At 51.8% G+C, this 12,853-nt stretch overlaps 4 protein-coding genes across 4 annotated transcripts, besides 1 other annotated feature; 1 reads left to right on the top strand and 3 right to left on the bottom strand.

Annotated features, from left to right (window-relative positions):
* Positions 1 to 192: 192 nt before the first annotated feature.
* On the bottom strand, positions 193 to 3,393 carry NFIA_081790 (KAR9 family protein; the record flags this gene model as incomplete). Its single annotated transcript, XM_001260129.1, has 1 exon — positions 193 to 3,393. One exon carries the CDS (start codon positions 3,391 to 3,393, stop codon positions 193 to 195), a length of 3,201 nt encoding a protein of 1,066 aa, XP_001260130.1.
* A 389-nt stretch (positions 3,394 to 3,782) lies between these two features.
* Positions 3,783 to 3,812: a microsatellite.
* An 828-nt stretch (positions 3,813 to 4,640) lies between these two features.
* NFIA_081780 (uncharacterized protein) lies at positions 4,641 to 6,161 on the bottom strand (the record flags this gene model as incomplete). The annotated part of the gene is made up of 1 exon (XM_001260128.1): positions 4,641 to 6,161. One exon carries the CDS (start codon positions 6,159 to 6,161, stop codon positions 4,641 to 4,643), a length of 1,521 nt encoding a protein of 506 aa, XP_001260129.1.
* A 906-nt stretch (positions 6,162 to 7,067) lies between these two features.
* NFIA_081770 (alternative oxidase) lies at positions 7,068 to 8,224 on the bottom strand (the record flags this gene model as incomplete). Its single annotated transcript, XM_001260127.1, has 3 exons — positions 7,068 to 7,578; positions 7,640 to 7,930; positions 7,989 to 8,224. The coding sequence occupies 3 exons, from the start codon at positions 8,222 to 8,224 to the stop codon at positions 7,068 to 7,070; spliced, it is 1,038 nt and encodes a 345-aa protein (XP_001260128.1).
* Positions 8,225 to 10,631: 2,407 nt separating this feature from the next.
* NFIA_081760 (putative glycerol:H+ symporter (Gup1)) lies at positions 10,632 to 12,687 on the top strand (the record flags this gene model as incomplete). Its single annotated transcript, XM_001260126.1, has 4 exons — positions 10,632 to 10,887; positions 10,950 to 11,017; positions 11,075 to 11,644; positions 11,695 to 12,687. The coding sequence occupies 4 exons, from the start codon at positions 10,632 to 10,634 to the stop codon at positions 12,685 to 12,687; spliced, it is 1,887 nt and encodes a 628-aa protein (XP_001260127.1).
* Positions 12,688 to 12,853: the final 166 nt, after the last annotated feature.

The following is a 12,853-nucleotide window of genomic DNA, read 5'->3' as shown; positions in this document are numbered from 1 at the left end:
GATCTGTAGTCCCTAAACACAAATAGTACAATCCGTCGCTAAAACAATGCGAATGGGGAATCACGCAAACCCAGTCTGTCCTCAAACAATTTGGTATATGACACCGCAAAGAACCAGCGAGCCGTAAATGTATGTGATCCTAAAATGAAACAAGAAGAGGAGAGGTTCCAGATGTTTGGGTGAGAAGATGAATCAACGCCAGGGCGGTCGCTCACTGAGCTTGCTGCGCGAATCCCCGCCAGACCGTGGCTTGGGAAGAGGAAGCAGACTGACGCGTCGGTTGCCTGTTCCCGAGTGACCAAGCGAAGTTCCAGGACGAGTTGTCTTTGTCGGACTCAGCATGCCTGAATCGTGCGTTTGTGAGACACTGCGGCTGAACGACATTCCAGCGTAGCTCTGCCGGTTGCGAGGGATATTGGCCAGGCCAGCTGGGCCCGGCTTCTGAAGCTTGCTGTATGGAGGAGGATCGAGGATGGAACGGCCAGGGGACGGAGATGCCCCCCGAGCCGGGCTGCGAGAGGCGAGTCTGCTAGAGACACGACTGACGGATCGGGAGGTCAGAGGCGCAGGCGACGCAGACTGGTCTCGCCGGTGCGGGCTCGGCATCGGCAGAGTGGACGAGGGTCGCGATGTACGGGCCGGAGCAGAGGATTTGCGGAACGGCGTGCTGGACCTGTAGACGTGACCAACTTCCAGATCATTGGTGTTGGTGCTGGTGTTCCACCGTGGACGGTTGTTCAGCGGTGAAGGCGGTGGTGGCAGGCGCGAAACCTTCCGCGCCGCCGGCGTCGGAGTGATGGCCGTATCTTTCTTGCTAGGGGACGTAGCCGAGAACGTAGGCTTGGGGATGGCTGATTTCAGAGCCGAGGCTGCCTGCGGGAGTCCGGAGTATCGTCGAACCTTGGACATAGTAGTCCGCGTGGCAGAACTACCCACGGAGCTACCACGCCTGCTTGAGGGGTTCAGTGGTGTAGTAGAGCCCTTGAGACCATTCCCCGGCGTCATGACTACTGACGAAGCAGGGGAGCTACCGGGGGTGTCGACAACACTGCTCGCAAGGGGGCTGTCCATCGTGATGATGGTGGATATCGAGTCCCGCAAGTGCTGAGACTTGGCGAGATTGAGATCGTCCAACGAAGAGTCCATCACCTTGATACTTGCTTTGAGAGCGTCGATCCTGGATGACATGTCTGACAAAAGCCTCATAATTTCTCCATTGACCGTGAGTCGATCTTTGACACCCTTTTCGATGATGGAGATCACCCGCTCAATGGCAGGAACATAATGGACCTTCTTCGCTTCGTAGCTCTCGATTCGTTTCGTTAAGCCAGCAGGATTGTGCACATGCAAGCCCGTCTCGATCCCTTCCTGGAGCTTGGCAATGCTTCTCTCGACTGACTCGAACATCTTGTGTGCTTGTGCTCCAGCGTTGCGGAAGACCAGAATCCAGCGGTCCTCGCTGAGCTCTTTCCGCAGAGCCTCCGCATCGGCCTCCAGCGTTTTGTAGCTCTTCACCAGCTGATTTCGCCGGTCTTCCAGCTCCTCGCAGGCACTGGGGAAGATGCGCTCAGCCCGTGATTGGAACATGGACAATCGCATGGGCAGGAAATCTAGAGAGGCCTTCAATGGCTGCATCCGAGCAAACAAAGCCATGAGGCTGGAGTGGGAATCATCCTGAGGGGTCTGGATAATCGGCATACCCAAGGGCGGTGCCTCTGAGAAGAAGGGCCCCATGCTGAAGCGTTTGCTTGCTATGTCGCCATTCGACGGCGTCTCCTCAACGATTGTCTCAAGTTCATTGATATCAAGCCCGTTGCTGGTCCCTTCCTGCTCATTCGCCATCGTGAAGTGTCGCTTCTCCTCCATCTCGAAGATCAATCGGCTGAGATTCTCAATTTCCATGCCGACATCGCCGAGGACATTGGCCCATAGCTCTTCCCACTCCATGGCTAATTCTACCTGTTCCTTGACCCCCTTCAGTCGCCCTTTGATCTGCGCCCAACTCTGTATGATAGAGTCCATTTGAATGACGATCGTCTTCAGACTGTCCGGGCTGACGTTGCCGATATCTTGCCGCAGTTGAACCTGTTCAATAGCGTTGACATAAACGTGAATTAAGCTCTCGAACCGTGTGATGGCTTTGTCCACTCCTTCTAATCCTTCTCGTCCGCCGGCTGCCGCCCACTCCACATCATCCTCCGCATCCAGGCCACTCAACACATCAGAAGCCTTCCTTATCCATATCTGAATCTGCTCCGCAGCCCCTGTCAACGCCTTGACAGCAGCGGGTGCATTCGAGATTCCAGCGATACTAGCTGCCAGTGACGAGGGTTGTGGAAGAGTGATCGAGGTGAGCTGCGAGAGCTGATTACTAAAGGAGGCTCTCGAAAACGAATAAATGGATTCAGTACGTTGCAAGCCCTTTGGGTTGAAGTATGACTGCACATTCGATGAGGAACTGGACAACGGAGGAGAGTCTTTCGGGGGCGGTGACGGGCGAGGCGATTGCGCTTCGTTGTCGCTGGTACTCTGAATATATCTCTCAAAGTCAGTCTGATCGGGAGTCTCGGATGTTGTCGCGGACCCAATTGCCAGCGGCATCTGAGACTGCTCCACCGCAGACATGGCTGGTGTCTGTTCCACCGCTTCTTCGTTCTGCGAGTCCTCCTGCGAATCTTCCTGCGGGGAAGCTACCGCCGCAGCGGGCAAATGTTCAGGGTCAATATTCTCAAGCGGTACGGAGGTATGCGATCCAGGGTTGTCGATAACTGGTGCCGCTGGCTGCGGATCTGTTGGTGTTACCGATCGTTCGACCGAACCGTGCTGCAGGATCTCCGACGCTTCGGAAGGAGTCTGCTGCGTGTCTTGCTTCTTGCCAGCTATCTGCAAAGCATTCCAAGACCGGCCCTTCTTCTCAACCTTGATAGATAAGTTCTGATGAAGATTGTCAAGTTCCTTAATATGTTCCTCCGGGATCCGACCGACGTTGCCCGGGCTGCGAGATGGTGTCGAGACCCTGCTACTACCATCCAACAGTTTCACCCGCGCAGCTAACCCAGGAGACAAACGACGTAGAATCGAGGGCCGGACAAGACTTTTATCGAGACCGCTTTGGTCCTGGCTGTCGTAGCCTTCGTCTTCCTGGTGACTACTGCCGAGGCTCCGAATACTTCGCAGGGAGGACTTGGACTTGATCCGACGGGGTAAGGGCTCGTTCTCTGGCGAGGAAACCGATACTGCAGGACGAGGAGGTGGCGGCGGCGGGGGCGAGGATACCTGCGACGCGAAAGGGTCGTTGCTGTTGTTGCTGTTGTTGCTATCGGGGTCGGGTGTGGGATCTGCGAGCTGGCTGGTAGCAGTGGAGGCAGTCGAACTGGAGAATAAGGCGCGCATGGATACTGATCCACGAGGCGACCGCCTTGGCCTGGTGTCGCAAGAACTACTGTAGAATGTAGGTACTGGAGAGACGAAGGTGGTGGGCTGAGGAATGTAGATTGTTTGGCTGCGGTGAACGGAGCTAGTGCTGTCGGGAATCCTGAGTTGTTCAGGTGTCCACCAGCCTGCTGCTGTGCGGTTCGGTGGCCTCCCTTCGTCCCCCTTTCTGTTTCGCCGTGGGAGAGAAGCGGACACCCCCTGCGACGTAGACAAAACTGATTCTTGAAGTGGAATTCAGCTTCAGAGTTCTTGAATGATTTGAATATTTTGTACGTATCTGGTCTGAGACAGATCAATAGGGAGGGGGAAGAAAAGAGCGGTGCGACTACATCATTCTTAGATGCGAAGGTGATAGGTGATAGGTGATAGGTAGATAGTTTCAGTGGACAACAAACAGTAAAATACGGACAAAATTAATTAATATGAATCAAACAAGGCGCGCGGTCGGTCCTGCCTCAGGCTCACCTTGCATTGCCTGAATTCATTGAATGACGACGTTTTAAACGGTCGATCGCCGGCCGCCGTCAATCATGATTGCAACTAGCTATTTCTCTGCGTTAGGGGGTCATCTTGCCCTGGGAGTTCTTCTTACAGGATAACCTTATCATTTACTTTTTCTTTTTTTCCATTATTTTCAGACATGAGTACTTACACAGTAAGTATAATAACCATGGACTAGGCAATAATGGTACGCACTAGATGTATATTTGCTACCGGCCATCTACTTACCACACTCCAAAACCCAATCTACCCGAAGTAAATAAACAGAGCGAGCGGAGTTTGGTCGGTCAGAGAATCCATTCAACCATGGAACCCAGCAGTCAACTGTTAACGTAAAACAAGGTGGTTGGATTTCAGCCCAACTCATAAGTACCGCGTTGTAGAGGGTGAGATGATAGTCCAATGTGCAACCAGTCCGAATGCAAAATGGCTGGCCAACCAATAGGCAGATATATGCTTCAAGCAGCAGTTGAAACTCGTAGAACATAGCAAGTGCGTATGCAGAAATGAAATTGTGGAAAAGCTCAAGACGACAAGTAAGGGGTATCTAAATGATGGATAGCAAACAGAGAACTCAATACGTGGTACCACTCAACCACCCATTCCATCCCATGCCCCCTTGCCCCTCCCTTTCAACCTAGGAAGTTCAGGAACACTGCGCCGGTATATGTAATCTGCAGTCTGTACTGCCAGTATCTGTAATGTCATGCAAGATCGCCACCTCCCTGACTGTCAGCAGTCGGGGTACATGCAGCGACCGGTGCCGTCTGTGGCTCGCGCCAGTCTCGTATCAATTCTTCCCGGACTGCCTGGCACCATGACAAAAGAGCCTTGTCGAATTGCCTCCAGGCCTCGTCGCTGGTGCCGTTGACAACGCCCATCACGTCCATTTCCAGCTTCGTCTCCCATCGGATCTCTGCCGCCTTCAGCCAGAAGCGAAGATTATCTGCACGTCGATATGGCTTGGCAACGTCTTGATGGTACGACTTGATCTCGCCGAATGGTCGCTTGGATTTCTTGACCGCCTGGTTATGGATGCGGACGAGGTCTCGGCCGTCCCGCAGTCGTTCAAGGATCGGTGTCGGCAATGTCCCGTCATCGGTGGACGTCCACGTTGGCAAGGGTGTATCGGAGTCTAGCAAGCTGCGCAGGAACGATTCCTCGCGCTCCCGTTCTCGCCCGTTCCAGTCGCCCTTCGCCCAGTCCCATCCTTCGCGCTCTTTCGCTTCCAAAGCCTCCAGGCTCTCCTCTCTGGCGAGCATCTGACGTACATTTGACACCCAATCCATCATCGACGACCGCTCGTCCTCGCGAAGGCCCCCCGCAAAATTGCGAGCGGCCCATCGCTTCAGCACCTCCAGAACATGAAACAATTCCTGCCGGATTTCCCGCTCGGGCTTGATTGAAGCCAACCGTTCGGGGCGCTCATGCGCCGTATAGTAAACCTTGGCCGCTCGGATGGCAAGAGTAACCGCATCCAGAATGCGCATGCCTTGAATCTCATGCCATCCTGGCGGACCATTGCCCGTGCCTGGCCGCGAAATCACTCCCGTATCTTCTCGAGATACACTGATCCGCGGCGGCACCATCTCCGGCGGAGGCTCCTTCTGCGAGTCCAGGTCCTTGATGTTCTTCTCAGCCTTGTCGACCGCATTTAGCAAATCCCTCCGCAGCGCCGGCACATCCGGCGGTGGCGGAATATGATGCGTCTTCACGCTGTACGTGCTCACCGTCGGCGGGAGCATCATCTCGTCTTCCGGATCCTCCTCACCAATATCCGAACCATATTCCTCCGTCGGGCTCTCCGTCAAATCATCGATGAACCGAGCATTAGGTGTCAACAGTAGCCGAGGCTCCTCCTCGGGCTTTTTCTTCTTCTTCCACTCGCGCGCATGCCCACCCTTTCCGTCCAGCAGACCGGTTCTCGCGAAATAGTACTGCAGGTGGGCAATGCTCCCCAGACTCATCACACTCTCGCGATTCTTAGCCGACTCGGCGAATTCGGCTCCCTGTGGCCGGATGTACCCATGTCGTTTCGAAGAGGCCGAAATTGATGACCTGGCATCGGCGGATGTGGCGGACGAGGTTGAGAGGGACGAAATGGTGGAGAAGGTACGGTCAGGGGATGGACACGAGGAGATCGCAGGCGTTGCTGGGATGGAAGGGGAAGGCGACAAGGCCCTCACGGGAGCGAGGACGGATTCTGAATCAATAGTCTCGTCCATATTTCCTCGATATTGTAACTCTGGATGGCCGATTTCTTCCCTCGGGTCGAAGGAATCGATATAGAAACAGATCGGACTCAGTTCGATAAGGCGATATCTCACACGACGTGGAGAGGATAGATTGTTATCAAAGCGGTAATGGTCCCGTATTTTTTTTTGAAGATCAGACGTTAATATCGGCCGTTGGCCAGATTATTATTGCTTGGTCAGTGTGTGCCGGTCGTGGTGACGGATCGACCTCAATAATTTGTTCGAGGTTCAAAAGGGGCTTTTTTCCACTAAAGGGGCGAGCGGGTCGAATAGTCCGAGAGCCAACACGTCGACTATCATGGCGATTCGACGTATTTATAGCAACTCCCAACTTCATGTCTTTTGATTACTGGCATACTACAGAGTACTCACAATCAGGAACTTTCATTGTGTCTCTGCTTGTTCTCGATGGTTTCTGTCCGTTATCTTGTGTCTCACTTCGATCGCTGTTGGTCTTATCCTCTCAGGCACACCCGCCTACCCTTGTGCCTTTGTTGGTACTTTGCCAAAACAGGTCTAGTGTCGCCCCGTACCTGTGCCCCGCATTCGACAGTTTTCCGTCCGGTCCAGAGGTTCGGCGTAATGGTAAGGCACATGCACCCTAGGTAAGTGTATTGATTCTAGAAGGATCGAGGAGAAGATTGTCACGAGTCACGACACTATGATATTCAGACATTGTTGAGAGAGGAGAAGCGCTAGAATGTAGCCTAGGTATCACTGAACTCCATACTCCGATAAACCAAAAAAAGGGAAGCTACTGATCAGACCAATAGAATGGACGAACCCCCCTGAGACTCGGTAACAAATGAAGCAATTGAAAAAGACAGGCCATCTATCACATGCAGGCTCCAAATGCTGAAAACAGACACGAAGGAATCAAATTACCTCTTCTCTCTCCCATCCGGTCGCCTTCAAATTCTCAATTCCCTTCGTCGGATGAGGCTTGGAGGGGTCCTTGTACTTGGCTGCGTACGGGTTCGGATCCACATTGTGTTGAAGGTTTCCCAGTGTATGGTTGACCTCGCGGTGCTTTGCCTCGTCAGCCCGCACGTACAGCAACAAGTCTTTCATCTTGCGCTGCCCCTCGGGCATATTCCAGTACTGGACGGCGATCTCGGGAGCATCCAACTCCTCCCAATCGGGCAGCTTTCCTGCCTCAATATCTTTGATGGCCCGAGTGTAGGTGATGACGGCTTCTTCTTCAAGGTAGCCGACGAACCGGTGGCAGGTGCGTGGGGAAATCAGGTATGAAAGGAAGAACCCATTGAAGAAGACGCCCTGGGCTCCGAGAACCATGAGCCGCATGAACCATCCTGGCTCGGCAAGCTTAAGGAAGGTAAGCAAATGCATGCGCTCATTGTATGCCTCTTCAAGAAGAGTTTCAATCCTGGTTATTGTTAGCAACAACATGAACTGCGGAAAGCTCGATTACCAAAACGGGAACTCACCATCCGTTGTCCCTCTTCATTCGTCTCAAGCTCCGCAGATGCCTCAGCATGCCTCCAACCATGCCTGGCACGCCAGCCACGCTCTCGAGGAAAACAAATCGAGTAAGCCACTTCTGCTCGGTCATTTTGAATTTGGCGTCGTGTTCCTGGCCCGGCTTGGGGTGTCGATACCCGGTCACCAAGTCCATGCCCCATCTGAGCACTCGGACTGTCCCGAGCGCCACCCAGTCGGACCAATTCTTGGCTTCTCGGTGGCCTATCTGAACAGCGCGCATCTGGTCTTCGGTGTAACTTATAGCTGTTAGCACGGAAGCGCGTCGAAAGTAGATATCAATCAAAGGATACATACATAGGATGAACCCAGGCCGTCTCAACCTCCTTGATGTGAGGAGCCTTCGGCGGAGGAAAGTAGTCTTTGATTTGTGCCTGCGGTGTTGACGAGATGGGCCGCTTTGTGATTGACTGGAAGTGGTTGCTGCTTGCTAGCAGGGGGCGACTGCATCGTGGTGCAGCCACTGCGCTTGCGTAGGTCCGGATAGTAAACCGGAGATATGGTTTGGGAAATGCAGTAGCCCGTAAGGGCATGGTTGCTGTTATCGAATTCATATGGATAGGCGGTTATCACTTGTCAGACGGTAAAGTAAAGATGTCTGAAGAGAATAGATATGATGAAATCTTTGTATTGTTTGACGGTTTGGATATGTGAATAATGACTACAGCTTATGGTCTCTACAGTCACGTCCTTATATACGCAACCGTCCAAATATTTTGCAAAGTCATATCTATGGCAAAAACCGGAAGCCACGCGGAACCAAACAAAAACAGTGGGCACTCATCTGAAATGAAACAAGAAAATTTTTTACCAAAGAAAATCTCTACAGCAGTCATCATTGCGCACATTAACTGGTAGGGCGCACCAGATCCAAGGAGGCTTAGATGAGCGCAATTCGTATTGGTATGGATGGTGGAAACTGATATGGGGGGCCTGGGGGGCCTGAGGAACCAGCGGGCTGATTCCAGTTTTGATAGAACCTAGAATGAACGTCGAAGTTACAGAGAAGCCACCCATTGATACCAACGATAACAACATGATCAGGACGGAAAATTGGGCTCCAAACAATACCAAGGATCCACTTCATCAGCAGCAGACCCTAGACGAAGTAGAAGCAAATTGTACATGCTTCCCATTATCCCTATGGGCAAAGAACTTGTGAAGCTGATACTGGCATAATCTCGTATCTGTCATCTGGATACAATATCATCTCTTTGTAAGATACCGGAGCCGGCCATGTGACCTCGGAAGAAGCCGGGATTGCCAGACGGCGAATGACTCAGCCCTCCCTACAGTGAGCTGAAAAATCGGGATGCAAGTTTGAACGGCGTTCGGTGGTCGGTTTTCCGAGCCTGTTTAGTTGCTGCTAGATATTCTCGGTGACCCATTGCGTCACTTAAGGCGCTGCATATGCATTGGTCAAGGTTGTTGTGGACGCCAGCTAGCCGAACCGCAAAATGCCGTCTATGAATTTGAGCTGGAGCGAATGCCGTTGGCCGAAGTATTCTCGCCATGCCGACCTACAAGAGCATGACTAGATCGACCGTTACATCCACTTATACCTCTCTAATGTTCTCACAGTCATTACTCGGTGGAGTTTAAATACGCTCGCACTGACTCAGCAGCTCATCGCAGAGAATTTCATTTGATTGCAAGACGAAGACTGAAATCTCTGGTCAACAAGACATTGAGCCCAATCATTTAGCAGCTTCGAAGACCGAATCGGAAGTTCGTCTGACAGCGAAGTGATCTTCCCCTTCTTCAGGGCTGAGATCCCTTTTCTCGACCTTGACTACGTGTGCGAGACGTGGTCCCTTGTCGATGTCTTTGAAGAACTTCTGGAGTGTCTCCTCATTACCTTGGACTTCTCCTTCAACCTGTTGCCATTCTTAGCATCTGCTGATATGTAGGTAACTCAGGGGGTTGGGACGAACTCTTCCACAAGTAGTGTTCTTCACCCAACCTTTCAACCCGTATTCAACTGCGCGCTTCTGAGTGAAGTCACTAGTGTCAGAATATAGGAGTTAGAAACATGTCTATGCTGAATGTCTCATGCAGAATCCATCATCCTACCGGAATCCGACACCTGGAGACGTTGATCGAGTTAGTAACCATTCGATGTAACAAAATAGCAAAGCGCGAACTACGCTAGCAAGACTTCAAAGAGTAGCAATGAAGTACTTGCCTTGTACAGTGCCGTGGACTCTGAATGCAGTCTGATACATGTCAGTCACGTGTCATGAATTCCATGACGTATCAGGATAGGAAAAGATGAAACGCGACTGGGGGGTTGGAAAGGATCGGGGTAGAAATACTCGCCGCGATGCCATGTTGACAAACGCTCCGGTTCTTATTCTGCGGTTCAGGATTTTCCTGTTGTGATATCTTTGGAGTGTTTGTCTGATCATACTCCATACCTATGCAGTTATCGGTCGACGTTCATTCTGACGATCAAGTGGGGCTTTAGCTACGTTCATGCCTCAGGCTGCAAGGCGTCAAAGCTGCTGTAGACCTCCAAATTTAGCAATCCTGTTCCACTTTAGGCTAGCTCAAGCACTAGTGCCTTTTGGGGTCAGGCACTCATATGGACCAATGATAATCTAGATTTTGACAAGTACCTGACTCATCACTAGGAATGGGATCTTCAAGATCGCAGATAGAAGGCTGAAGGTCTGGCTTGCAATTGCAGTGGTTATTGAAAACTAAGCTTTAAGAGGCGTATGACATTTCCAAACTGTAGGTTGTTATGTAGTAGATGCCCTGGTATAATTATAGTCAACCCAAGCTCGTGATTCTTGACTACTGTACCTAGGAGCCTAGGTAATCTATGGTCTACTCCGCCCCTATCTACGGAGTCCTCCGTACTGCTCTCCGCAACCCATCGTCCTCTTCTCTCCGCAGCTTTGTCCATGGGCCCGGGCACGCGATGCTTCTGTTGAAATGACTTCAATCCTTTTCTGGTTCCGGAGACTCTACTCTCTTGATACCCTCGACACTCGTTTCACTTCGTCTGCGACCACCTCGTTAAAGGCCGCTGCTGACACGCGACCCCCGTCTGCGAAAGATGCTCGCGCAAATGCCATCGCCAATGGCGCTTCGCCTCCCAACTGGCGAACGCCTGAATTTTTTGTTTACTATTTTGTCTTCTTAACCGTGGTACCTATGATGTTCAAGACTGTTATTGATGCTTCGAAAGGTACGGCGTGTGGTTGCGAGTCCGCGGGGAGCTTGGAGACCCGTGCTGATCAGTTGCTCTAGAGAGTCATCCCGGTTATTCTGCTTATGAACATTTGCTATCACCAGGCTGGATACCTGGCCGTAAGGTGGTGAGTATTGGCTGCATATCTGCTGTTTTCCATGATGCTGATTGCCACATTGAATAGGACAACTCCGATGCCCAATTCTCAAACTTTCGTGATAACATTCCCTACCTTCTCAGCCTTCTCGTCGCTCATCCATTGCTTCGTCGGGTCTATGAGCGCTATCTACTGCGGTCCGATGCCAGCTCTGTTTCTCGAAGTGCCGATGCGGCGACTACTGGAGACGCTCGACTGGATCGACGGGTGCGATTCGATTATTACTTTGCTCTCGTGTTCATAACTGCGCTCCATGGTGTGTCGGCTATCAAGGTCCTCGTGATCCTGTACTTGAACTACAAGATTGCCAAGTCTCTCCCTAGGAAATATATCCCCGCGGCTACTTGGATATTCAACATCTCCGCTTTATTCTCCAACGAGCTTTGTGCCGGATACCCGCTTGAGCGCGTGGCCACTTTCTTCGCAGCAGGTGGTGAAGGAGAACCTTCCTTGGTGCAATGGGCCAAATACATCGATGGCTTTGGAGGCTTAATTCCCCGCTGGGAGATCCTCTTCAACCTGACGGTCCTCCGGTTGATCAGTTTCAATATGGATTATTACTGGAGCCTGGATTATCCAGCGGCGAGCGCAATTGAAGTATGCTCTGAGATCACAGACTCTTGCGAATGATAACTGACAGCCATAAGAAGAAACAGCTCGATCCAGCAGCGCTGTCGGAGCGTGACCGTGTGAGCATCCCGCCAGAACAGTCTGCGTTCAATGCTCGCAACTACGTCGCCTATGCCCTTTACTCGCCTCTGTACTTGACCGGTCCAATCCTGACATTCAACGACTATATCGCTCAGCAGAGATATCCACCACCATCCCTCACAAAGACTCGTACTCTTCTATACGGCGTCCGATTCTTCTTGACGTTGCTCAGCATGGAATTGATCCTTCACTATATATACGCGTTGGCTATTTCCCAGGCATCGCCCGATTGGTCCCTGTATTCAACCGGACAACTTAGCATGCTCGCATTCTTCAATCTACATATGATTTGGCTCAAGCTCCTCATTCCCTGGCGGTTCTTCCGCCTCTGGGCCTTAGTCGACGGCATCGATCCCCCTGAGAATATGGTCCGCTGCGTGTCGAACAATTACTCTGTCTTTGCCTTCTGGCGCGGCTGGCACCGATCCTTTAACCGCTGGATCGTCCGCTATCTCTACATACCCCTGGGCGGAGGAGCACGCTCGGGAGGTGCGAACAAATCGTCGCCAGGCCTGCTCTCCAAAGCGCGTCAGATCTTCAATTTCCTGGTTGTATTCACGTTCGTCGCTCTGTGGCATGACATTAACCTTCGTCTCCTCATGTGGGGCTGGCTCATCACCCTCTTTTTCCTGCCCGAGACGATCGCAACTCTGCTGTTTCCCGCGCGCAAGTGGCGCTCGCGCCCAACCACATACCGCGTTCTCTGCGGTGTCGGCGCTGTTGGCAATGTCCTTATGATGATGATTGCCAACCTTGTTGGATTTGCCTTGGGACTGGATGGGCTCAAGGGTCTCTTAACGGAGATTCTTGGGTCTTACTCGGGTATTGGCTTCCTTGTTGCCGCTTGTGGCGCACTGTTTGTGGGAGTACAGGTTATGTTCGAGATTCGGGAAGAGGAGTTACGCGCTGGTATTAAGATGAAGTGTTGATTCTTGGATATTGAAATTCCTCTGGATTGATGTTATGTACATAGACATCGATCATTAAAACTGTCTATGTGAGACTTTGAGAACCATGATTGTCCACTTGTAGTATTATGGACTACTGGAAGTTCCTGGCGATGCGAGTCACATTGGCGATGGCTGCTGCTGCTGC

Source organism: Aspergillus fischeri, genomic scaffold, assembly GCF_000149645.3.
Source record: "Aspergillus fischeri NRRL 181 1099437636264 genomic scaffold, whole genome shotgun sequence".
NCBI lineage: Eukaryota > Fungi > Ascomycota > Eurotiomycetes > Eurotiales > Aspergillaceae > Aspergillus > Aspergillus fischeri.
Note: the sequence above shows the minus strand (reverse complement) of the source record. Positions and strands in the feature narration are given on the sequence as shown.